The sequence below is a fragment of the Chiroxiphia lanceolata genome, chromosome 26, assembly GCF_009829145.1.
Source record: "Chiroxiphia lanceolata isolate bChiLan1 chromosome 26, bChiLan1.pri, whole genome shotgun sequence".
Taxonomy (NCBI): Eukaryota; Metazoa; Chordata; class Aves; order Passeriformes; family Pipridae; genus Chiroxiphia; species Chiroxiphia lanceolata.
In genome coordinates this window covers 6,038,632-6,064,771 of record NC_045662.1, presented here as the reverse complement: position 1 = coordinate 6,064,771, position 26,140 = coordinate 6,038,632, and the positions used below count along the sequence as shown (strand labels likewise).

Here is a 26,140-nt window from a genome sequence, read left to right as displayed (position 1 = left end):
CGGAATGGTTTGGTTGGAAGAGACCTTAAAGCTCATCCACGGGCAGGGACACCTTCCACCAGCCCAGGCTGCTCTGAGCCCCGTCCAACCTGGCCTTGGGCACTCCCAGGGATGGGGCAGCCCCTGGGCAACCTGGGCCAGGGGCTCACCACACATGGCTGAGCCCCTCAGACCCCCCCTGAGCCCCTCAGACCCCCCCTGAGCCCCTCAGACCCCCCCTGAGCCCCTCAGACCCCCCCTGAGCCCCTCAGACTCCCCTGAGCCTCTCAGACCCCCTGAGCCCCTCAGAGCCCCCCATCAGATTCTGGCTGAGCCCCTCAGACCTCACCCAGACCCCTTGGGCCCCTCAGAATGCCCCCAAGTCCTTCAGACCCCTCCCCACCCCCTCTGAGCCCCCTCTGGAGCCCCTCAGAACCTCCTCCTCGCCCTTCAGGTCCTGCCTAGACCCCTTGAGTCCCTCAGATACCCCCGAGCCCCTGAGATCTCCCTTGAGCCCCTCAGATTCCCTCAGAGCCCCACCCCGAGCCTCTCAAACACCCCCCGGACCCCTCAGATTCCCCCTGAGACCCTTCGACCGCCCCATGAGCCCCTCAGACCCCACCTGAGCCCCTCAGACACCCCCTGTGCCCTTCAGACCCCCACACACACTCTGAGCCCCTCCTGGAGCCCCTCAGACCTGCCTTAGACCCCCTGAGCCCCCCAGACCCTCCTTGAGCCCCTCACACCTCTTGAGCTCCTCAGACACTCCCTGTGCCCTTCAGACACCCCCACCCCACTTCGAGCCTCTCCTGGAGCCCCTCAGACCCCACCTGAGACCCCTTGAGCCTCCCAGACCCTCCTTGAGCCCCTCAGACCTGCCTTAGACCCCCTGAGCCCCTCAGACACCCCTCGAGATCCCTGAGACCTTCAGACCCCACTTTAGACCCCTCGAGCCCCTCAGACACCCCCTGAGCCCCTCAGACACCCCTCAGACCCTCCCTGAGCCCCTCAGACACCCCTCAGACACCCCTGAGCCCCTCAGACACCCCTCAGACACCCCCTGAGCCCCTCAGACACCCCTCAGACTCTCCCTGAGCCCCTCAGACCCCTCGAGTCCCCTGAGCCCTCAGACCACTCCTCAGACCCTCCCTGAGCCCCTCAGACACCCCTCAGACACCCCCTGAGCCCCTCAGACACTCCTCAGACCCTCCCTGAGCCCCTCAGACACCCCTCAGACCCTCCCTGAGCCCCTCAGACACCCCTCAGACTCTCCCTGAGCCCCTCAGACCCCTCGAGCCCCCTGAGCCCCTCAGACACTCATCAGACCCTCCCTGAGCCCCTCAGACCCCACCTTAGACTCCCATCGCCCCCCTCACACCCGCTCCGAGCAGCCCCCGGTGCCCCCCAGCCCCTCCGGTTCCCCGGGGGTGTGTCCGGGGGGTGTGTCTGGGGGGGCGTGTCCCGCTCCGTCCCTCCCAGGTGACGTCACGGGCGTCGCGACGGTGACGTCGCTGTCGCGGGGCGATGCCGTCACGGGCGCGGCGGCGGCGGCGGGGCCGCCATGCACCGGCGGGGGGTGGGCGCGGGGGCGATCGCCAAGAGGAAACTCGCCGAGGTCAGGGCGGGACACGGGACGGGGGACACGGGACGGGGGGTACAGCGGTGGCGAGCGGGGTGTCGGGCCCGGGGGCGGCGGGACAGGCACGGAGCGGGAGCGGGCACCGAGACACACCGGGGCCGTGGGAGGGGGGTCAGGGACCCCGGTATGGGGCGGAGCTGTCAGAGCCCCTGGTTCGGGGGAAGGGGAGCTGCCGGGGTCCATTGGTGCCCTGTGAGGGGGGGTAACCCACAGTCTGGGGTAAGGGGAACTGCCAGGGTCAATTCGTGCCGTGGGAGGGGGATCAGGGCCCCCAGTTTTGGGGAGGGGGAGCTGTCAGAGCCCCTAATTTGGGGTAAGGGGAACTGCCAGAGCCCCTAATTTGGGATGGGGGGAACTGCCAGAGCCCCTAATTTGGGATGGGGGGAACTGCCAGAGCCCCTAATTTGGGATGGGGGGAACTGCCAGAGCCCCTAATTTGGGATAGGGGGAACTGCCAGAGCCCCTAATTTGGGATAGGGGGAACTGCCAGAGCCCCTAATTTGGGATGGGGTAAGCTGCCAGGGTCCCTAGTTTGGGATGGGGAGCAGCCAGAGCTCCTAATTTGGGGTAGGGGAAACTGCCAAGGTCCACTGGTGCCCTGTGAGGGGGTCACCCACAGTCTGGGTGGGGTGCCAAAGCCCCTAATTTGGGATGGGGGGAGCAGCCAGAGCTCCTAATTTGGGGTAGGGGGAGCTGCCAGGGTCCATTGGTGCCCCGTGAGGGGGGTCAGGAGCTGCCAGGCTCTTCTGGTGCCGTGGGAGGAGGTTCAGCACCCCCAGTCTCGGGTGGGGGCTCTGCCAGGCTCCACTGGGGCCATGTGAGGGGGTCCAGTCCCCCCCCAGCCCTGTGTGGGGCCGCCCCCATCCCCACATGGCACCCCATCCCTGCTCTAACAGGGTACCCTGAGCCTCCCCTGGGCCCTGGATCCTCCTGGTTCCTCCATCCCTGAGGAACAGCTCCCTCCCCACCCTCAGCACCGTGTCCCTCATCCTGTTCTCCCTCTGCAGGCCAAGTACAAGGAGCGAGGGACGGTCCTGGCCGAAGACCAGCTGGCCCAGGTGGGAGATCCCCCCTGCCCTGGGCTTGTCTCCCCTGTCCCCTTCTCCAGCCGTGCCCAGGGCATTTTCCGTGCCCAGTGCCTCGTCTTATCCCCAGTGCTGTCTGCTCCTGGCTCGTTCTCAGTGCTCTCCTCGTTCCCTTGCAGATGTCCAAGCAGCTGGACATGTTTAAGACCAACCTGGAGGAGTTTGCCAGCAAACACAAGCAGGAGATCCGGAAAAACCCCGAGTTCCGGGTGCAGTTCCAGGACATGTGTGCCACCATCGGGGTGGATCCCTTGGCATGTGAGCAGCGGGCCCTGGGCTGAAGGACAGGATTCATCTCACTCTTCCCAGACTCCAAACAGCTCGTGGTGGAGCTGGGGGAAAGTTGTCCTTGAGGAAAACTGCCAGTGCTTTGATTCCTGGGGCTTGGGAATTGCTGGGATGCACCTTTGGGTGGAGATAACAAAAATCCAAGTCCTCCCAGTGGGGTTTGTGAGCTGCCTGCTTCACACTGAGAAGGATATTTTTCCCAGTGTTCCCAACCCCTTTTCCCTCTCTCCCTTCCCAGCTGGTAAAGGATTCTGGTCGGAGATGTTGGGAGTTGGAGACTTTTACTACGAGCTGGGAGTGCAGATCATTGAAGTTTGTTTGGCTCTGAAACACAGGAATGGAGGTGAGGATCCCACTCTGCTTCCTGGGAGACACCACTACCTGGGAGCACTTTTCCCCGTGGAAAATGGGTTGTGTCTCTCAGATTTCACTAATCACTGGGGTGATAATTTTGTCCTTGTTCTGCTTCTACAACCTGTTGTGGCTCCACCACTCTATTGATCCAGAAATCACCAGCTCTGCTCCTGTCTAGGGAACTAAAATATAACTCAGGAGCATGGAAAGAAGCAGGGATCAGTAAAGGAGCATGAGCCTGCCTGGAGCTTGAGATTGGCTCTGAAGGATCCCAGCAATATCCAGAAGGTTGGAATACCAGATATAAGTGCTTAATTAAAAGACAGTAGGTATTCTTCACTCCAGAAGGGCAATCTGAGGCCAGGGATGGGCTGAAGCAAAGCCAGTGGAACTCCCACATTTTGTGGGAGGAGGAAGCAGCTGCCTGGGAACAAGGCTGGGCCATTGTCTCCCCCAGGGCTTCCCAGTGGGAACAATGAACAGACACTGGGGGGCTCTGGCAAAGCACAAAGGAGCCCTGGCTGCTCTCTCTGCAGTAGTTCTGTTGCCATGAGTGATGTTTTCCTGTCCCCTCTTGTTGTCTCCCAGGGCTGATAACACTGGAAGAACTTCACCAGCAAGTGCTGAAGGGGAGAGGGAAGTTTGCTCAGGATGTCAGCCAGTGAGTGTCTGCATGTCACAGGGAAGGGGGATCGAGCAGGATTTGGGGAAGAAAAGGGGGTGACTGGTTTGGGGACTCCAAATTTGACTTCCATGTGATTCACAGTTAATGACTTAGCACCATGCTGCTGCCTCAGATGGTTTTCTCTGGGAGCCCTGAGGCTTCAAGGACTGTTGCCTTGAGCTGGGGACAATTATTTCCCTGCAAATCCAGCCCCAGGCTGCTGGAGCTGCTGTGGCCTCCTCAGCTGGGAGGAAGGGACTGAGAAACGTCACCACAGCAGCAGATTTCAGGACACAACTCAAAAACTTAATTGGGGCTGAATCTTCAAGTTTAGCACTTGAGGCTGCTGGAGCTACAGTTGTGTCTCTAATTCGAGTCTGCAGGGGGGCCCAAATACCCAAACTCCTTCTCAGTTGCTTTATTGCAGCTGTTGATAACCTGAAACTGCAGCTCCGAGGAGCTCTGGCAGCTCCTGGCTTCTGCTGGAGTCTCCCTCATTTCCAGGTCTGTGGGGCAGTTCCAGGGGCTCTAACTGACCTCTGCTCCTCAGGGACGATCTCCTCCGGGCCATCAAGAAGCTGAAGGTCTTGGGGAATGGCTTTGGGATTATCCCTGTTGGTGGAACGTTTCTGATCCAGTCTGTGCCAGCGGAGCTGAACATGGATCACACGGTTGTCCTGCAGCTGGCAGAGGTACCAGGCCAGCTTTACACACCCCTTGGGGCTTCCCTGGCAGGGGACTGGGGTTAGACCTGCAGGCAAAACTGTCCCCACTCTGCTAACTAAGGATTTAAGTCTTGGCTCGAAGCTGACAGTGTTTTAACTCTTTTTTTTTCCCCCAGAAAAAGGGCTTTGTGACAGTCAGTGAGATCAAGTCCAGCCTGAAGTGGGAGACAGAACGTGCAAAGCAAGTGCTGGTACGTGGGGAGGCCTCGTGTGCCAGGGGAGCTCAGTGCCAGGGGGGCTGTTCCTGCAGCCCTGGGGCACACACTGGGCTGGGAATGCAGCAGCAGGGATGCCCAGGGATCCTGAGCTGCTGGAATTCCAAAGGCAGAGCACACACCAAGTAAACACAGACTGGGGAAAGCAGAATCCCAGAAGCTGCAGATATTCCCGTGGCTTCATTGATTTCATGGCATGGGTTGGGTTGGGAGGGACCTTAAAGCCCATCCAGTGCCACCCCCTGCCATGGGCAGGGACACCTTCCACTACCCCAAGTTGCTCCAGGTTCCATCCAGCCTGGCCTTGGACACTTCCAGGGATTCCAGGGGCAGCCACAGCTTCTCTGGGCAACCTGGGCCAGGGCCTCCCCACCCTGCCAGGGAGGAATTCCTTCCCAGTATCCCACCTAACCCTGCCCTCTGGGAATCTTTGGAGTCAGTTTGAATGTTGTGAGCTCATAAACACAGGAAGATGTCTGGACTACATTTCTCCCGGTCAAGTTGAGTAAAAGTTATCCTGGCCCAAGTTCTACCCCCTCCCTTCCCTGGGATAAACGTGGGGTTGGGCTCTCCTGGGAATTCCCCTGAGCCATTGAAGTGTCACTCACAGTTTCTGCTCTGTTTGCACAGGAACACTTGCTGAAGGAAGGAATGGCCTGGCTGGATGAGCAGGCACCAGAAGAACCTCAGTACTGGCTCCCTGCTCTCTTTACAGAGCTGTACTCTCAGGAAATCACTCCAGAGGAAGCCAAGGAGGCAATTCCTTGACTGCTCCCTGTTCTGTGCCTGTCTAGAATCCTCGGGAGGTTCTTTGCATATCACCTGAAACACAGGGACAGTGGACTTGAAATAAAAGGGTTTTGTAACAAGTGTCTACCTTGAAAATCTTCTGGGATTCACTCCTGCTGGCTTACCTCTGGATTTGCTCCCTGGCTGGGGGTGGAAGTGCCACTTGCTACTGGAAACTAAATGTCACAGCAAGAGGAAAATTATCTGGAGTCTTAAAGGATGCAAATGGGATTCTGGCTAAAGAAGTGGGGAAGCTCTTGTGTGGCTCTCTGCTCTGGGAGGGAGTTGTTGGTTGGTTGGTTGTTGCTCCTCTAAGGAATCACCACAGGCTCCATTCTGCCAAAACAAACTTTATTGCACAAAAAAAAAAAAAAAAAAAATAAAAAAAAATAAAAAAAAAAGAATCTTATGTACAATAGTATATAAACAAGGTATTTTAGAGTGACTCTTGTGCATATATTTTCAACTCAATTAGGTCTAAAAATCTGTTGCTAAAACATCTCTGCCTAGAGCAGTCATTGAGGATTGTCACTTGGAAATGGAGACATTCAGAAATGGCAGGACAGAACATCAGAGCTAGAAAACTAATACTTCTCTTACAGCCACATGCGAGGTGGGTGAGCAGTGTCCACAATAAGGCATTTTCTCCTTCCCTTGGAGGGGTGATGGTCACACCACATGCACCACACGGGGCAGAGCCAGCCCTGCCCCGGGCAGGCAGCAGAGCCACAGCTCCCCCCACCACGTACTGAGGGGACAAACAACGTGACATTTACAGTGGGAGGTGCTGCCAGACCTCTCAGGAGACCCAAAACTCACCCCAGGGTGAACCCCACTCCCTTCCCCCCCCGCTCAGCGAGTCCTATGTCAGCTCAGCTTTCCCTCCAGGGAACATTTTCAGTCTAAATCACGACCCGGGGGAGTTTGCTAAAGGGGGAAAACCAAATTTCTCCGGTTGTTAAACAACACCTGAATTCAGAAACGTTTCCACCTTTCAGCTTTGCAGGGTGCAGGGCTCTGAGGGCCGTGAGAGCTGGGATCAGTCACAAAGGCTGGGAATGATCCCGTGGCACACGGGGCATCGCCTCGCTGTGCTGGTGCTGGAAGTTCTCCCACCACCACCAGGAATCTGCAACGGGGCCAGACTGGTGGGAAGGTGTTTAAGGAAACTGGGAGAGGGCCCAGGACAATGTGCAACTTTGTGCTTAGCTTTCTATCAAAGCTCCCATACAAATAATTAAAAAAAAAAAAAAAGATCATAAGCTCTTTATCAACAAAACTCTGCTCCAATCAATCCTCCCCAGGCTCCACTACCTGGAGAAAGTGGGTTTCTCACCTCCACCCACTGAACACGTTGGAGGGAATGGCACAGCCAGCAGACACCTCCCCAAGAGGAAAAACCTGCTCTCTGAAACACTCACATACACTCAAGTGTCAAAAGTTTTCCAACACTCAGCCAAGTTTGGCAAAGGAATTTGTCCGTAACGAGGCGTCCACCTCCACAAAACTCCAGCCAGGAGTTGCCCCTTATTCCATTGCAGCATTTCCATCTGAGGGACCAAGGGAGCAGCAGGGAGGGAGGTGGCAGGAGGAAGATGGGAGGAAAATAAAACGTGACACCGACTGGAGAGGTGGGAAGCAGAGAACTTCAGGTGAGGAAACACCAATGAAATACTTCCAGAATGCTAAATTCAAATCAACACCTTAAAAAAATAATACACAAACTAGACTGGTTTGTAAGTGCTTCCCCCCCATCTCTGACCAACGAGTTTCTCATCCTCCCTTCCCCCAAAATGCCAGGATGGCCAATCCTGCACTCCACTTACTCATCCCTGCAGCTTCCACTTCCCACCTGCCCCTTTGCACCCGGGGTTTCAAAAGCCACCCAGGGCTTGAGTAAAGCTTTCAGAAAGGAGCCCAAACTCCACCACTGCTCTTTATCTTTGGTCTGCCTAGGAGAAAGACATCAGGTAGCTGGGCTCCACGGAGCAGAGAGGCTCCACTGCCCCAGGTTTCACCTGACTCACACCCTGGACTCACGGGAGCGCTCCCACAGCCACAGCTCCACGCTCAGCCCCAGGGGAAGGGCTCACTGTCTAGGAACAGAGAAGCTGCCAAGGGTTTGCAGTCTAGATCTCATTCTTTAATCAAATGGAGGGGGGAAAAAAAACCAAAACAAAAAATAATAATAATAATAATAAAAAAAAAAAAACCTCAAACAACCAGTGTAGGTGTTTCCAAAAAAAACAAATAACCTGACGCCACATGCTCCGGCTTTTCTAGCGCAGGGAGTACCTTCGGGAGGAGCCTGGCACGAGCTGGGCTTTGTGGGGCCTGCAGTCTCCTCAGTCAGCGTTTCCCACCAGAGCAGTGGGGGAGGCAGGAGGGTCCCCCCCGTGCTCCCTGCTCTGGCAGTGGGTGGGTGGTGGAGTCTGTCAGGGCTGTGGGCAGAGCAGCCCCCGCTCTAAGCTCTGGAGCAGCCCTGCGGGTCCGTCTCTGTCTCGGAGGAGCTGCTCTCAGAGTCCAGCTCCGGGGGCTCCTGCTGGTGCTTCTCCTGCACCTTCTGCCGGATGCCCTGCAAACGCACCAGCAGGGACTGGTAGTCAAAGTGGCCTCGCTTTTCACCGAAGGGATCCTGAAAGAAAAGCAGGGATGAGCCTGTGAATGCAGCCCATCATCCCTCTGGCAAGGGCTGTTCCAGCTGTGTAATAACTGTGCTTAAAGATTGTCCTTTTCACCTAAAGGATCCTGAAAGAAAAGCAGGGATGAGCCTGTGAACGCAGCCCATCGTCCCTCTGATCAGGGCTGTTCCAGCTGTGTAATAACTGTGCTTAAAGATTGTCCTTTTCACCTAAAGGACACTGGAAGAAAAGCAGGGATGAGCCTGTAAACACAGCCCATCGTCCCTCTGGCAAGGGGTATTTGAGCTGTGCAATAACTGTGCATAAAAATTGTCCTTTTCATCAAAGGACACTGAAAGAAAAGCAGGGATGAGCCTGTGAATGCAGCCATCGTCCCTCTGACCAGGAGTATTCCAGCTGTGTAATAAACTGTGCATAAACAGTCCAAGAATTCAGGGTCAAAGCCCATCTCAGGGTCAAATCCCATCCCATCACCTCCCTGTGGTGGCAGAGGTGATGATGTTTTAATATTTTTTTGATTTTTTTAATATTTTTTTTGATATTTTCTGTTTGGGGAGCGTTACAAACCCAAGCAAAACCTCAAAGCAGATGAAAGGCTGAGCAGACACAAGTTGGATTTTGACTGCCAGCCTCAGGGAAGGAGATTGTCTCAAAGATTTGGTCCAGGGAAAACGTTACAAATCTAAGTCTCTCAAATCCAGAGGCCAAAGACTTCACCACATGTCAAATTAGTGCTACAGAGCCCATCCAAATGAAAGGCATCACCATTCCCACCGAAATCAAGGCCCCAGTTGAGCTGTAGCCAAGTCAGAGGCACAAAGTCTTTGAAGGTTATTTAACATTTGCTGCTTTATGCCCATCCCAGGCCAAAGACACGCTGCCAGGGTTAGATGAGGTGCTGGTGGGGTTTGTGCTGTCCTATCTGATGGGCATCTTTGGTACAAGCCCACATGTGGCCCAGAATTAACAAAACAGCACATCTGGCAAGGACTCAACTGATACTGAGCCTGGGGTGACTTCATTTCAAATACTAATGAAAACAATGATATCATCTCTCCAGCACCTTGTTTTCAGGCTTCCTGTGCTACTGTTTACAAGTGAGCAGAAAACCAGGCATGGCACCATCCCCTCTGGGAACTGAGCACAACTCAGGGATCCTCACAAAGCCTGGGGAGAGCACTGAGCTCCTGCAAGGAGAAACCAGAGGGGGCCACACCAGACAATCCCCATGTCACCAAACTGCACCACACCCTCAGTTCACTCCTCCCTGCAGCTCTAAGTCAGGCACAGGCACTCCTCAGGGGAATTCTCACTCCAAACATAACTCTCCTGCTTCGGGGAGTGCTTCCAATTTATGAATTACACAGCACTGAGAGGGAAAAAAAAGGGCTCAGAGACACAAGATCATTAAATCAACCACCTCCATCTTTTCTTAGCAGTGGGATTTCTCAATGAGTCAGAGGAGAGGTGGTGGATGAGGGAGGAAGACACATCTGTTCATATGCAAACAGCCTGGCAATGTGGTCTGTAAAGTCTCCTTCCCTGCAGAAAGGAGCTCCAGGATTCCACCTGTCTGGATGTGTCTGTTGTATCATCCCTGTTCCTCCCTCAGCCACTCTGCACCTCCTCTGACAGAACAAGGAGTGGCACAGAGAAGGTCTCATCTGCTGTCTGAGCAAAGGAGCCTCAGAAAAAGAGAAATTCTACCAGTGACCCAGCAGGAAAAGGCTGCACTGGAGTTCAGCTGCCACCAGCACTGGATAACCTGGATGTGAAAGCAAACTGCACCAGGGGAGAGCAAACTGTGCCACTGCCAGGGCTGAAAGCAGCACCTGCTTGCCTGGAGAGTGTCTCAGGCCCAGCCCTCAGAAATCTGACAGCCTGGGAGATATTTTGTGTGTGCCCTCTGCATTTGGGGATGGCAGTGCTGCACCCACAGGAACCCCTCAGGTCTCAGTTCCGTGGTTGGCTCAAAGCTGGAGTGCAGATCTCCCAGATCCACCCCTGGTGCTGCACACTGTGGTCTGTCACCAACCACAGGCCCCTGTCACCAGGGGAACTGGCTGGCACCCACCTGCATCGTTTGTCCTTGGAGGTACAGCCTCTCTTTACACACCCCTTCGTAGAAGTCGTAGTATTCCATGAAGGACTTCTCCATGACACCCCTGCACACAAGGAGAGGGCAAACAATCAACACAACAACAGCCACATCACCCAGGGTCACCCCATCCCACTAATTCCAGTTCCTGGAGTTGTCTGGGACACCCTGTGTGCGTCCCTCAGAGGGCACAGACAGGCAGGACAGAGCCAAGGAACTGCAGAGCCCTGCAGCTGAAGGGATGCTGCACGTGTTTCCACAACAGCTGTGCCCTCCTCCCTCCAGGATTTTTTTTCCCAGAGGACAAGGCCCATTTATTCCCAAACCCAAGCCAGAGGATGCAGCCATTGTGCTCAGTAACAGGCCTTTGTCCTGGCACAGCTCCTGGGCACCACCCGGACCAGCCACCCACTGCAGGGGGGCACAACCTTGGCTGGGCCAGGCAGAGCAGCTCCCAGGATCTCAGGAACAGTTTATCCTGCTTCCCCCCACCCACTTCTGCTCTTTTCCATACCTTAAAGGCTCGGGACAGGGACACTTCCCTTCCAGCATGTCACACACTGCCACCCGGATGGTCTCGTGCCGAATGCCTCGTTGTAGTTCTTGCTGTCCCCAGGGTGCCTCTCCTGCCAACACAATTCGGGCCAGTGAGTCCAAACCTCTGCAGGGGCTCTTCATCTCTCCCTCCTGGGCCTGCCAAGCTGCACTGGTGTGTGCTGAGCTGATTCACACAGCACAGGAAGAGCTGGCAGGGTCTGATGTGCCCCCAGAGCCCTGGCCTTGCATGGTGTGGAGACAAGTGCAGTGAAAAGGTTGGTACAGAAAGCTGCCCCCTCCAGGAGACCAGGAAAAACCTGAGCAGTTTGGTTCCTGCAGGACAATATGTCCAGGGAAGCCATTCCAGCAGTGGTGTAGCAGGGGAAAGGAAGAGCCATCCCATCTCCCCAGCAACCCCTGTTCTTCCCTTCCCTCACACTCAGGTGAGCTCAGCAGCCTCTGGTTCAGAGCTGGCTTGTACTCACCCCTCCAGCTCCAGCTGGGAAAGAGCCAAGCCACATCACCACCTCTTGATCCCGTTCCAGCATGGGATTTGCCTCCAGGAGCGAGGTGTGGAGGGAAGCTCCAGCTCCAAGTCTCACCTGCTCGAAGCCGGCTCGTTGTGGTAAGGGTTCTCAGTCATCAGGGACTGGATGGAGAGGAGGACTGAGGAGATACTCTGAGCTGGGCTCCAGGCAGGGCCCGGTCCAGGTGCTGGGGCAGCAAAACAGAAAAGCAGCAATTAATGAACCCAGCAGGAGTGGTTCAGGGAGCACATCCCTGCACCAGCAACGCTCACAGACCACACCTGGACCCCACAGAAAGGCACAGGAGGAGAAAGAGCTGCCACAGGTAGAACAGCACTGGACACTGAGGGAGTTTTCAGGGACAAAGTAGCTTATTCCTCTCGCTAAATGAGTATTTTGCTTGAGCACCACAAGGCTGACAAACCTCACTCCACTAACAGACACAGGAATCACAGGGGAGCAACAGGAATTCTGAAGCTCTGGCTGTCACCCCACTCAGCAGCCTGGAGCAACCCAAGCTGCTAGCACTGTCTGAGGTCAGGAATAACAACTCCTAAGAACTGAAATCTGATTTTCCAGGCTCAAACAGGCCCCATCACTCCTGCAGCCCCCCAGCACAAGCACTGCCCCAAAAGCACGAGCTCCTGGGAACGAGGTGCTCACCTCACACATGGGGCAGCAAAACCCTTTGCACTGAACAGCATTAGCAGAAAAAGCTGTTCTGCTGCCTGCCCTTAATATCCCAGCTCCAGCTCCAGACCTGCCTCCCTGTGAGCTCAGGGAGGATGTGCTGACCCACATATCCTCCTCCTAAATCCTTTTATTCTCGGTTCCCTCTGCGCTTCCCATCCCTGCTCAGGCCCAGGCTCTTTGTTCACTCTTCAATAATTCACCTTTCCTGCTGCAGCTCCGATTGCAGAAGCCACAGGGTAGCTGCTCTGGGAGCTGCTCTGGGAGCTGCTGGGCATTCAGGCCCCTCAAACAGGGGCATGCCCTGCATGTCCTGGCCACTGGCAGGTGTTGGCATCCAGCTCGTGGATCCAGAAGGTGTTTCCCAGCAGAATCCATCTCCCTGCCAGGATCTATCAGCTCCTGGGACTAGCTCTGTGGCACTGCTGGAACCATCCCAGGGAAGGCAGCTTTTCAGCCACACCAGGACTCAGATTCCTGGTGGGTGATCACATTCCCATGGCAATTCCAGCTGCTGCTGCCCCTTCTCTTGGAATGGCTTGGGTGGGAAGAGACTTCAGGCTCCACCGCATTCCACCCCCTGCCACGGCAGGGACACCTTCCACCAGCCCAGGTTGCTCCAAGTTCCACCCAACCCGGCCCTGGACACTTCCAGGGATGGGGCAGCCACAGCTTCTCTGGGAAACTCTTCGTTCAACCAGGGCTTTCCCGTGTTTAGAACTCCAGCAGGTGAGGAACGAGGACTGGCAGCAGTGGAGCCTGTTGGAACAGGCAGCACAGGAGCTGTGCTTTTAACTCATCCCACCCACAGCTCAGCCCCCACAGCCTCAGTGGAGGTGGAAGCCCAGAGCAGTCAAATGGCTCTCAAGGAACTTCTTAGCAGCTTTTTATTTTCCACTTTCTTTTATTTATTTATTTTTAAGCCCATATGGAGAGAGGAAATTAAAACCACAAAAACCTACATTTAAACAACATTAAGGACCAGGCTGGAAAGTGCAAAAGCAGAGGAAGTGCAGTGCTTGGTCTGAGGGTTTGCAAGGGGAAGCAGGAGAAAAAGCAGCAAAATCCCCCGAATTTTGTGCTTCGCTCTCTCCGTTCTCAGGTGCTTTTAAAGGTAAGTGAAACCCCTGTTTCAGGAGAGGGATTTGTGCTGCTTTATGACTCTGACTCTGCACATGACTCCACAGAAGCATAAAGATGCACCCAAGCACAAGTCTGGGGGCAAGACCGGGGCCCGACGGGCAGAGAGGGAGCACGAGGGCAGAACGGGGCCCGCAGCCACCTCCTGATTCCCAGGAAAAGAGCCAAAGTCTCCTCTTACCCCAGAATACTCAGGCAGACTTTCCCATTGCGGTAAGAAGTTGGGGTTAAACCTCACTGTGTTATTTCCCGTTGTCATCAGTTTGACCCGGGGTGGGTGGATGGGATAATCTGGAGGACAGCGAAACAGGAACAAGAAGAAACCCCCTTCATAAGGCGTGTCAAAGGGGCCTGTGATCAATGCATGAATCTGCAAAACAAAAGCCCGGCTTGCGCTCCACGTCCGCTGCCAACCGCGGCCCAAAAACCGCTGCCACCCGCGGCCCAACCGTCTCCATGGTGTCCCAACCATCTCCATGGTGTCCCAACCATCTCCATGGTGTCCCAACCATCTCCATGGTGTCCCAACCACTGCCATGGTGTCCCAACCATCTCCATGGTGTCCCAACCATCTCCTTGGTGTCCCAACCATCTCCATGGTGTCCCCAACCATCTCCATGGTGTCCCAACCACTGCCATGGTGTCCCAACCATCTCCATGGTGTCCCAACCATCTCCTTGGTGTCCCAACCATCTCCATGGTGTCCCAACCATCTCCATGGTGTCCCAACCATCTCCATGGTGTCCCAACCATCTCCATGGTGTCCCAAACACTGCCACAGCATCCCAAACACTGCCACATGTCCCAGCCACTGCCACATGTCCCAGCCACTGCCACATGTCCCAGCCACTGCCACGGCATCCCAACCACTGCCACGGCATCCCAACCACTTCCATGGCGTCCCAAACACTGCCACGGCGTCCCACCACTTCCACGTGTCCCAACCACTTCCATGGTGTCCCAACCACTTCCATGGTGCCCCAACCACTTCCATGGTGTCCCAACCACTTCCATGGTGCCCCAACCACTTCCATGGTGTCCCAACCACTTCCATGGCGTCCCAATCTCTGCCATGGCATCCCAACCACTTCCACATGTCCCAAACACTGCCACGGTGTCCCAACCACTGCCACAGCATCCCAACCATTTCCATGGTGTCCCAACCTCTGCCACAGCATCCCAACCACTTCCACACTGTCCCAACCACTCCCACACTGTCCCACCCCCCCTTCCATGAGACCCACCCACACCTTCCACTAGCCCAGGTTGCTCCAAGCCCCATCCAACCCAGCCTTGGACACTTCCAGGGATGGGGCAGCGACAGCTTCTCTGGGAAACCTGGGACAGCCCCTCTCCACCCTCCTGGAGGAGAATTCCTTCCCAATATCCCATCTAAACCAATTTTCTCTCAGTTTAAACCCATTCCCCCTTGTCCTGTCCCTCCATCCCTTTGTCCCCAGTCCCTCTCCAGCTCTCCTGGAGCTGCTTTAGGCCCTGGAAGGGGCTCTCAGGTCTCCCCAGAGCCTTCTCTTCTCCAGACTGAACACCCCCAGCTCCCCCAGCCCTGCTCCAGAGCAGGGGGGCTCCAGCCCTGGGATCCTCTGGACTTGCTCCAACAGGTCCGAGTCGTTTGCTGTGTTGGGGGCCCAGAGCTGGGTGCAGAACTCCAGGTGGGGCCTCAGCAGAGCAGCAGGCAGAAGGGTGGAATCCCCCCCTCACCCTGCTGCCCACACTGGGAGGATGAGCCCAGGCCTCTCCACCTCAAACCACACAGAACCACAGCTCAGGTGCTAAGCTGGGCTTAAAAAAAAACCACCAGAAATATTTCAAATACGAAAAAAAATAATCTAATTTTAGAAAGAAAAAAAATCATTCAGAATTTCTGCACAAAACTAGAGCATTCCTCAGCTCTCTGTTCTCCTGCTGATTTGGTCTGTTAAACCAATCACTCGACTTCCTCTGCCAGGAGCTGAAATTAAGACCCTATTCTGCCTCTGCTAATTACCCTCCAAGATCCCAGATTGTATACCAGGAATCTATTCCCCTTGGGCTATTGAGGAAGCTTTACTCCCCCAGTGATCCAAGTTAATGATCCTCTTCCCTCCCCAGGATTTCAGTCCAAGGCCCCGAGGCTGGAAGTTCTACAAACCCACCTTTCTGTGCCAGGGCATTTTGGCACTCCCTGCAGGGAAGTGCCCCCCAGGTGGGAGCTGCCTGTGCCCAGACACTCCCTCTGTGCTCCCTCCAAAATCCCAGGGGCTCCAATTCTCCCGTGGGGGGGAATTTGGGGATGCCACATTGCCAGGGGGGGTGGGAGAAGTGCAGGACAGGGCAAACCAAAGGAGCCTCTCCCAGCACTCAGAGCCCAGCCCAGGGAACACTGGCTGGAGAAGGGGCAGCACCACCAAAACCACGCTAGATCAAGAGGTTTGAGCACCTTCTGCCTCCCAGCTGACTGGGAAATTCCAGGGATTTCCCAGTTCTGGAAAACCCTGAGGAGCCTGGAGGGGAAGAATGAGGGCAGGAGAGGGAGGCTGTGGCCAGGCCTGTCCCCAGAGGAGCCTGTGGGATCCTGGCAGGCAGCTCCAGTCCATCCCAGCAACCCACATTTCCCTGCCAGCTCCCAGCAATTCCCATTTCCAGGCTCCAGAGGCAGATTAGAGCCACTCCAGCCCTTCCTGTCCCAATGGACACCCTGATTTCCAGCTGCTCTGAGAAGCCCCCCCACAGCCACCGGTTTTCCACAGAGCTCTCCCTTCTTTGGGATGTTCCACTCATTGTTTTCAAGCATCAGTGGGATGAAACAAGCTGGATCAGCACCCCCAGCGTCCACCAAACCAGAGCTGGGTTATCCATGGAATCTCCTCAGCCCACCAGGATGGCACCTCTGCACAGAACCACTTTCCTTGGGAGCCTCCTCCCATTTTAATGCATCCCATCCCAGTGCCACCAGGAAAACTGGAGCCCTGTGCTCTTGCAAGGCTCACCCCGACTCCTCTCAGAACACCAAGGGAATATTCCATTTGGGAAACCCTCCCAGCAGCCATGGACACAACACACAGAGCAGCAGGGAGCTGAACCAGCTCCAAACCTCTCACCTTGGTCATGTCGTGGGGATCAGGCACAACGAACATTCCTGGGGGTGGTTCCTTGTAGATGGACATGATATCCCTGAGGAGAGGAAAGAGGAATTAGTCTGGGTGTCCCTTGGTGGGTCTGGGTGACAAATCCCTGCACAGGTGTCAAGGGACAGACTCTGAAGGTGGAAACTTGTCATTTGTAAGGAGACAGACGGTTTTCCCTTGGCTCTCACAGTTTTCTGGATGAGTTCCTTCAATTTATCCCCAAAAATCGCTGAGGCATTTCAGGAGCAGCAGTCAATGAACCAGCACACCTTGATTAACTTGTGTTTCACCCCAGATCACCTCCAGCACGTCAAACTCCAGCCAGAAATCCCCCCCAGGGAGCTGTTTTCAAGTCCTGTGAGGTGAGGTTTGTTATTTAAGGGATAACCTCTCCCTCCTGAGGTTTTCCCTCTTCACACCCAGACCATTCACAGGATCCCTTTCTGTGCTCACTCATTTGTTTTCCCAAGCCATGACTCAACCACTTCTGGGAATGTTTTGCTCTGAGCCATTTGGGGTTAATGGATCAGGCAGAAGGTCCCAGAGCAGTCAGGGTGCAACACACCCCCCAACCTGACCCCAACAGCCTCCCTTCTCCAAGAACTCAGCCCAAAATGAACCAAAACCCAACAAATCACCTACAACCCCGTGCAGCTGACAGACAAACTGCTGAATTCCGTCACCCAAACCCTCTCTCCTGTAATCAGAGCTGTGCTGAGCTTCAGGACAAGCTCCCACTCGACCTTCCTTCCCATTTGGGAAGGGACCAGAGCTCGGGGAGGTTTCGAGGTGAGGAGGGTGAGAGCAGCAGGAGAAGCCTCTCCCCTCCCTGCCTGCTCTGGGTTGGAAACTGCCCAAAAATCTGGAGCCATCTTTGGGAGACATTATCCAAGCTCCAGAACAAGGATGAGCAAGAGCCTGGCAGGCAGCAATTCCTGCTCTGAGGGAAGAGGAAGGACTTGTTGAATCAGCGCCAGCGTTTCCAACAACACCAGACCTTCCTGCTCCTTCTGGCAAAGGGATCCACAGGCTGATCCAGGGGATCCCTGGAAGGGTCAGGGCAGCCCCACGGGTGGCCACTGGCAGGAAGGAGGAGAGTGAAGGGCAGGTTTGCTGTGAATATTTTAACTTGGCCACCAGGGAACCAAAAAATCTGTTCCCCTCCCAGATGTAACGGCACCTCCCAGGAGCTGCCAGGGATCCCGAGGGCAGGGTTAGGAGCTCTGCTGCCAACCCCCCAGGGCAGCTGACAGAGACCCCGGGGGGTGGCACAGAGGGACCCCCGGGCTGGCAGGGGTGAGACCCACGGAATCCCAAACACCTGGGAGAGGAGATTCCAGGCCAGGAATTCCGGGAGGTCCAAGGCCAAGTTGGACAGGGCTTGGAGCAACTCGGGAGAGCGGAAGGTGTCCCTGCCCATGGCAGGGGGTGGCACTGGATGGGCTTTAGGGTCCCTTCCAACCCAAACCCGTGTGGGATTCCGTGATTCCAGGGCACGATGGGGACTGGAGTGCGTGCCCTGGAGAGCCCCGGGACACAGGGACGGGGTCTGTTCCCAGGGAAACCTTGGGACACAAGGAGGGACCGGGACTTGTCCTCAGGATAGCCCTGGGACACAGGGAAAGAACCACGGCTTGTCTCCAGGAGAGCCCCGGGACACAGGGAGGGACCGGGACCTGTTCCCAGGGAAGCCCGGGGACACCGGGAGCCGATCCCGGCTCTCCAGGCCGGCCGGTGACGGTCCGGTGCGGCCCCAGGGGACCGTTACCACCCCGAGGGGACGAGCCGAACGTCTCCTGCACACGCGAGCCTCGCTCCGTGCCCGGCGGGTCCGGGCCCCGGAGCCCCCCCGGTGCCGGGCCCCGCTCACCGTTTGATCCGCAGCAGGCAGGCCGGGCTGGGCCTCTCGCTGTCCCAGTCCCCGCTGACCGTGGGGTCCCAGAAGGCCGAGTGCGTGAGGAGCGCGGCCCCCGCCGCCGCCGCCGCCGCCATCGGGGCCCCGCCGCTCGCGGGGGCCACGCCGGTGCCGGGCGCGGCGGCGGCGGCGGCGCCGAAACCCGCGGCCGCCCAGAGCTCGGCGGGGATGAAGACGCCGGGGGTGCCCGCGGAGCCGGCGGCGCTCGGCGAGGCGCTGCCGCCGCCGCCGCCCGCCCCCAGCACCGCGGCCGGGGGCCGGGGCCGCGTCCTCGGCCGCCGGGCTCTCCGCCATTGCGGCCTCGGCCCGCGCCGCTTCCGGGACTCCGCACCACCGAGGCGCGCGGCCAGAGCGGCCCCGCACCGCCCACGCCCCACGCCCCCGGCGGACCATAGAGAGCGAGACAGAGCGGCTCTCCCGCAGGGCCGCCTCGTTGCGAGCCTTGGTATTTCCTTGACATGGCGCCCCTGGTGTGGCGGAGGTCTCAAGGGGTGGAGGGGAGAAAGGAGGGTTTGGGGGGGGGTTTGGGGTGGGAAAGGGGGGATTTATGGAATCGTGGAGTCATGGAAACAGTCAGGTTGGAAAAGACCTCTAAGGTCTCCTCTCCCCAGGGCAGTGCTCGCGGCCACAAGGCTGCCAGAGCTCAAGGAATGCTTGCACAGGGTGGGATTTTGGGGGGTTCTGGGCAGGACCAGGAGCTGGACGGGATGATCCCTGTGGGTCCCTCCCAACACGGGATATTCCATGACTCTAAGATCACTGTGTCCAGCCATTCCCCCAGCACTGCCAAGTTCACTAACCCACGTTCCCAAAGTGCCCCATCCACAGGTTTTTTAAATCCCTCCAGCGATGGTGATTCCACCACTTGGTTCCAAAGCCTGGACACCCTTTCCACGAAGAATTTTTTTCCAATATCCAATTCCCTGGCTGTTTCCTCTCATCCTGTTACTCAGGAGAAGAGGCTGAGACCCTTTAGGGAAGCGGCTGCTGTGACAGACAGGCTGGGAAAACACTCCAGGAAAGGGTCTGAGCTCGGAGCAGCTGTGGGATCAGGCAGCTCCCAGGGGTTCAGATCCCCAACACAGCAGCCTGAGGGCTGGAAATCAGCTGGATCAAAGGGCTAGGAGAGGGGGAAAAGCTGTTTTTCCAGCTCACAGGAACCCTGCAGCTGTGCCCGTGGTCCCTGTAGGACCATCCCACTCCTCCAACCCCCCCCAGAGCTGCCCAGAACCCCCCGGGTACGAACAGCAAGGATGTGCTGGGGGAGCAATCCCAGCTCCAAGGTCACTTTTCGCTTTACAGGGATCCAAGGAGCTGTTTATCCAGTTCCATACGTGTAAGGAGTTTAAATGTAACTAAGGCAGCCCCAGCAACAGTGTTGTTTTCCCAGGGCAGCAAGTTTTGGGTGCCAGCTACAACCTATGGACACCCTGGGAGGATTCCCAAGGCACGGGATCCCTGCTTTAGGGTTGCACATTTATTCCCAGGATCCAGAGGATTTTTCCTCTCTAATTCAGCCGAGTTTCCCTCGAGTTCTTTCTGGTTTCAGAGCCACGTTTCTCCAAGTCTTGGAGATTTTTGGCTCAAATTCTCCTCACCCCTCACAGGGAATTCCTCCCAGCAGCAATTCCAAACAGAATTTCATATTCCTGTACCCCATTCCTGTGCCCAGGGAGGTGTTCCCGTGCCCGGGGAGGTCACCACCCCTCTGCAGAGGCTTTAAGGACAAGGAGTAGCTGCATTAATTCAATTACTTAAAGCAGATAAGAGACAAGCTTCCTCCAGGCTCCCCTTCCTTAAAGGCACAGCTGCCTCACCCCCAGGCCCAGATTTTGGGGTGGATTTGGGCATTTCTCCTCCCTCATATACTCCAGTCTCTAAAACAGCTGGAGCACGGAGCTGTTGGGAGGGGGAAAAAAACCCACCAAACCCTCAGCTCTTTATTTTATCAGTTTATTTTTATTTTAATAGAATAATGGCTTATTCTACCAGTTTGGTGCATTGTTTTAACGGAGCAACGGATTTTTTTTTTTAATTGATTAGTGGATTATCACAATCAGCTGTGATTCCTTGGGTAAACTTTGCCTTGAGGAGGCAGTGAACAGTGAACAGTGTGACCTTGAAACCAGCTCTTCCTGGAAAAGGAAGGAAATTCCCACGATGTGGGCACTTCCTGGGAATTCAGCCCTGCAAACACCATTAACACATCCGTGAGCACCCTCACCTTGCACCCAGCACCTTTTCCAGGTGCTCTCAGCTGAAAGAAAGGGAGCATTTCCAACAACAGACTGGTGAAGATATGGAATCATGGAATGGTTTGGGTTGGAAGGACCTTAAAGCTCACCCAGGGACACCTCCCAGTACCCCAGGGTGCTCCCAGCCCCGTCCAGCCTGGCCTTGGGCACTTCCAGGGATGGGGCAGCCACAGCTTCTCTGGGAAATCCATTCCAGCCCCTCACAGAATTTCTCCCGAATATCCAACCCCAACCTACTCTCATCAAGACTTGCTTTAAAAGGGCAACACTTTTGGGGATTTTGAATAGATCTGAGCTGTTTTAGTCGACTTCACCTCAGTTTTTGTCCCCTCCCACGCCCTTCCACGCTCCCTGTTTGCTTCATCCCACACCTGGGACATGGCACCCTTCAACCAAGCCCCAAAAACTCCCCCGCCACCAGACCAGAACACTAAAAAATAAAGAAAAAAAAAAAAAAAAAAAAAAAAAAAAACCAAACCAAAAACCAAGCCACCAGTTTATTTAGAGAAATCCTTTCTTTAATGGTCAGTCTGGAACGCTGCGATGGGAAGAGGCTCCAGTGGCCGGGCCGGAGCGCCGGGAGCCGCGGGCGGAGCCGTCACATGGCGAAGAGGATCAGGAATGCCACCATCAGACAGAAGAGCCCCATGGCCTCGGACAGGGCAAAGCCCAGGATGGCATAGGAGAACAGCTGCTGCTTGAGGGAGGGATTCCTGCGGGAGAAACCACAGTGAGGGAAAGCGGCGGCGAGAAGGAAACGGGCAAAGCGGAGCCCGGAATTCCCGGGATCGTGTCCCGCAGGCAGAGCACGGAGCAGGGGGTGGCGGGCAGGCAGCAGCTGGAATGACACAGCCAGCAGCTGGAATGACACAGCCAGCATTCTCCCCTGCTTTCAGGGATGTTGAACCCCGAGGGTGACTCTCAGCTGGTGGCACCGAGCTACAATTCCCGCTCACAGTCAGTGCCCTGCTCACAATCAGTGCCCCGCTCACAATCAGTGCCCCGCTCACAGTCAGTGCTCCCCTCACAATCAGTGCCCAGCTCACAATTAGTGCTCCCCTCACAGTCAGTGCTCCCCTCACAATCAGTGCCCAGCTCACAATTAGTGCTCCCCTCACAATCAGTGCCCAGCTCACAATTAGTGCTCCCCTCAACAGTCAGTGCTCCCCTCACAATCAGTGCTCCCCTCACAGTCAGTGCTCCCCTCACAATCAGTGCTCCCCTCACAGTCAGTGCTCCCCTCACAATCAGTGCTCCCTTTCTTCCAGAGGCAGCAGGACCCTTCGGAATTAATTACAGGGTGGATTCAAACAACTGAGGAACTTCGTTATTTAAGAGAACAACGGGTAACTTTAAGAGAATAATGGATCCTTGTTTTAACATTATTTTAATAAAATGACGAGGGGGTTTAATAAATTAGTGGATCTTATTTAATAGATTCATGGGGGTTTTTTTCAATAAATTCATGGAAATTTCTTATTAGATTCATGGAAATTTCTTAATAGATTCATGGAAATTTCTTAATAGATTCATGGAAATTTCTTAACAGATTCATGGAAATTTCTTAACAGATTCATGGAAATTTCTTAATAGGTTCATGGAAATTTCTTAATAGATTCATGGAAATTTCTTAATAGATTCATGGATCTCTTTAAATAGATTCATGGGCTTCTTTAATAGACTCATGGACTTTTTAATAGATTCATGGATTCTTTAATACACTCATGGATTTCTTTAACAGATTCGTGGATTTCATAGATTCCTGGATTTCTTTAATAGATTCCTGGATTTCTTTAATAGATTCCTGGATTTCTTTAATAGATTCCTGGATTTCTTTAATAGATTCCTGGATTTCTTTAATAGATTCCTGGATTTCTTTAATAGATTCCTGGATTTCTTTAATAGACCCACAGATTTCTTTAATAGACCCACAGATTTCTTTAATAGACCCACAGATTTCTTTAATAGACCCACAGATTTCTTTAATAGATTCCTGGATTTCTTTAATAGATTCCTGGATTTCTTTAATAGATTCCTGGATTTCATAAATTCCTGGATTTTTTTAACAGACTCACAGATTTCTTTAATAGATTCCTGGATTTCATAAATTCCTGGATTTCTTTAACAGACTCACAGATTTCTTTAATAGATTCCTGGATGTCATAAATTCCTGGATTTTTTTAATAGATCCATGGATTTCTTTAATAGATTCACGGACTTGACAGACCATGGAATTCTTTTATAGGTGCATGGGTTATGACAACCGTTTTACACTCCAGGGTTGTTTCAGTCAAACCCAAGTCCCCCACACTGCCCCTCCCAGAGCCAAGCCCCTGTCCCCGGGGCTGTGCCCGGGCCGCTCACCTGGCGTAGCCGATGATGAGGCTGCCGAAGACGGTGCCGATGCCCGCTCCCGACCCCGCCACCCCCACCGTGGCAGCCCCGGCCCCGATGAACTTGGCGGCCGTGTCGATGTCCCGGGACGCGGCGCTGCTCCGCAATTCCCGCCGCGGCAGCTGTGGGGGGGAGGCAGCGGCTCCCTGCGGGCACAGGGCAAGGAATCGGGAATGAGAGGAGCTCGGGGTTCGGCGGGGGAGGGCTGGGAGCGGAGCCACGGCCCCGCGTTTGCCGGCCCCTGGACGGTCGGGAGGAGTCATCGGGCAGAGCAAAGACAGCAAGAGGCGCTTTCCCATTCGAGTCTCACCTGTGCAGTCTGAGCCTCGGGCCTGCTGAAAACAGACACTGAAACGGGCCTGGCCAGAGCCCTGGAGCAGCATCGGAACTGCAGGGAACACAGACAGTGAACAGTCAGAGTTCTGGGATCTCCTGAGCTGGGAGGGACTCACCGGGATCATCCGGCCCAACCCCTGGCCCTGCACGGGCACCCCAACAATCCCACCCCGTCCCTCAGAGCTGTCCAAACGCTCCCTGAGCTCTGGCAGCCCTGGGGCCGTGACCAGACCCTGGGGAGCCTGGTCAGTGCCAACCACCCTCGGGGGGAAAAACCTTTCCCAAAATCCAGCCCAAACCTCCCTGACACAGCTCCAGCCGTTCCCTGGCTCCTGTCACTGGTCACAGAGAGCAGAGATCACTGCTCCCATAATTTGATGTATCTGCACTAACCCTCAGAAGAACACTTTATGAAGAAAGGTATGAAGATTTTCTGAAAACATCAACTATGACACAAGACTAAAAAATAAAGGCATATGATATTCCCATTGCAGCCAGTTGGATTAAACAATTCCACACACCACAGGCTGCAGCACAGTGTCACATCTGCCACAGCAATTTAATTACTGCCACATTTCCACACCTTTCCTTTCTAATTCACCCCTTCAAAGAGAGGGGTGATCGAGTATCTCTGTGGAAATCAGTTTAGTTTATCTTGGGAGAAGGCCCTGGCAGCTCACCCCCATCTATTTACATGGTGTCACCAGAGGTCACCTTGTTTCCCTTCCTCCTTAAATCCCAAACAGACCCACATGATCCCACCTCAGCTGAGGGTGTCCAGGGCAGCACTTTGGAGCAATCCCTCCCCATCCTGTATCCCCACCGAGAATTATCATCCCCCTGCAAGGAAAGGCGACTCACCAGTGCCGGGGAGCTGAGAAGTGCCACGGGAGCCTGCATTTTGTTAATCTAAGGCAAATAAACAAAATAAACATAAGGAATTGGGACTCCTGGCACTGTTGTCACGTGCCAACCCTCTGTGGGCTCAGACCCACATCTGACCTCGGGTTCACCTGCTGCCCTGTCCCTGAGGCTCTGCCCCCACTTCCACGTCCCCAAGGTTGTGTCCCCACTACACCTCTGTGTCCCCAAGGTTGTGTCCCCACTGTACCTCTGTGTCCCCAAGGTTGTGTCCCCACCACAGCTCTGTGTCCCCAAGGTTGTGTCCCCAGAACGGCTCCGTGTCCCCCCTGCTGTCACCCAGACTTTGCCCCCCTGACCCCCGTGTCCCCTGGCTGTCACCAAAGCTTTGTCCCCACCACCGCTACGTGTCCCCGAGGCTTTGTCCCCTCGGCCCTTGTGTGTCCCCCGGCTGTCCCCGAGGCTTTGTGTCCCCCCTCTGTCCCCTCGGCCCTGCCCCCCCCAGCTCCCCGTTAATCCCCGCTCGGTGCCCTCCCCGGGCCGGCTCAGAGCTGCTCATCGCGCCCTCCTCGCCACACCCGAACCCCCCGAACCCCTCATGAGGGCAAGGGCAGCGAAGGGCACGACCCCAGCGAGCACCGGCCGCGCCCCGAGCTGCCCCAGAACCCTCCGAGGCCGCGGCGGTGGCGGCGGGGCCAGGGTCGGGCCCGGGAGCGGGTCCCACCTGCGCGGGGTCCGCTCGGGGCGGCGGCGGCGGCGGCTCTGAGGGGGGAGCGTCACCTTGGCCGTGTCCCCCCGGGCGTCCTCCGCGCCCATTGGCTGCCGCCGCGCGCGCGCGCCCGCGCCCGCGCCCCTCATTGGCCGGGCCCCAGGCGGGCCCCGCCCTCCCCGCCCCGCTTCCCGCCGTGCCCGGATGCGGGAGGGCGGGGGCGGCCGCGCGGGAGGCGATTGGTTGGCTCAGTCGGCGGCGCGCTCGCTGATTGGGCGGCGCGGGTGTCAATCACGCTGGGGGTCGGGAGGGGAAGGGATGGGGAGCGATCCCGGGAAAAGGAGCCGAGCCTTCCAAATATTGGGGAGTTTGACACACACCTCCCCCCCGAACATCTTTACATCACAGAACCTAAAGAAACAGTCCCGTTTGCAGGGAGTTTCTCCCCGCGAGAGCAAATTTGCCCCCCTTCGACCTATTGGTTACCCATCAACGCTAAAGGAAAAAAAAAATAGAGGTTTTTCCTTATTTTTTTTAGTGTTATTCAGTTACTCTTCGCGGTGTAATTGCGTTTCTAACAAACCCCTCCACACATTGATACTGAAGACACAGCTGGTCGCTGTAACAAGTAAGCGAACCTCCCAGGCACGAGGCGCCAAACAAAATAAAAAATAATCATCAGAATCATAAAATATTGTCTGGGGACAATATCGTCTGGGGGACAAGGTAGGGATCGGGCACAGGGTGGCCTCGATGATCTCAGAGGGCTTTTCCAACCTCGGTGATTCTGTGATTCCATGAGCCAGCTCAGCCCAGAGACCAACTGAATCCTGGGCTGCATCCAAAGGAGCGTGGCCAGCAGGTCCAAGGAGGGGATTCTCCCCCTCTACTCTGCTCTGGTGGGACGAGATTGTCTTTAAGGTCCTTCCAACGCCTTAACATTCTATGATTCTGCCTCCGGGTTGCCCTGATCACCAGGATGTCCCAGTCCCAGGGGTGTCCCGTTACCGGGATGTCTTGGTCTCTGGGGTGTCTCGGTTCCAGGGATGTCCTGCTCACCAGAGCATCCCGGCCCCCCGGTTTTTCCCATCCTTGGGGGGTCCCGGTCCCGGGGGTGTCCCAGTCCCCAGGATATCCCGGTCCCCGTGTTGTCCCGGTCCCAGGGATGTCCTG

The 26,140-nt window shown here is 55.7% G+C and overlaps 3 protein-coding genes across 3 annotated transcripts; 1 reads left to right on the top strand and 2 right to left on the bottom strand.

Moving 5' to 3' along the window:
• The first annotated feature begins 1,503 nt into the window (after nt 1-1,503).
• Nucleotides 1,504-5,834, top strand: SNF8 (SNF8 subunit of ESCRT-II). Its single transcript, XM_032711363.1, has 8 exons — nt 1,504-1,594; nt 2,626-2,676; nt 2,823-2,961; nt 3,230-3,334; nt 3,934-4,006; nt 4,560-4,701; nt 4,851-4,925; nt 5,580-5,834. Exons 1-8 carry the CDS (start codon nt 1,541-1,543, stop codon nt 5,715-5,717), a joined length of 777 nt encoding a protein of 258 aa, XP_032567254.1. The 5' UTR covers nt 1,504-1,540; the 3' UTR covers nt 5,718-5,834.
• A 1,144-nt stretch (nt 5,835-6,978) lies between these two features.
• UBE2Z (ubiquitin conjugating enzyme E2 Z) lies at nt 6,979-18,706 on the bottom strand. The gene is given in 12 exon segments (XM_032711366.1): nt 6,979-8,373; nt 10,455-10,545; nt 10,993-11,068; nt 11,071-11,104; nt 11,618-11,628; nt 11,631-11,720; nt 12,739-12,746; nt 13,554-13,588; nt 13,590-13,742; nt 16,471-16,543; nt 18,368-18,666; nt 18,668-18,706. Coding segments are annotated over 12 exon segments (1,080 nt in total). The 3' UTR covers nt 6,979-8,202.
• A 2,438-nt stretch (nt 18,707-21,144) lies between these two features.
• ATP5MC1 (ATP synthase membrane subunit c locus 1) lies at nt 21,145-25,070 on the bottom strand. Its single transcript, XM_032711532.1, has 5 exons — nt 24,983-25,070; nt 24,259-24,306; nt 23,372-23,449; nt 23,032-23,207; nt 21,145-21,380 (listed from the first exon to the last, which is right to left on the bottom strand). Exons 2-5 carry the CDS (start codon nt 24,295-24,297, stop codon nt 21,266-21,268), a joined length of 408 nt encoding a protein of 135 aa, XP_032567423.1. The 5' UTR covers nt 24,298-24,306; nt 24,983-25,070; the 3' UTR covers nt 21,145-21,265.
• Nucleotides 25,071-26,140: the final 1,070 nt, after the last annotated feature.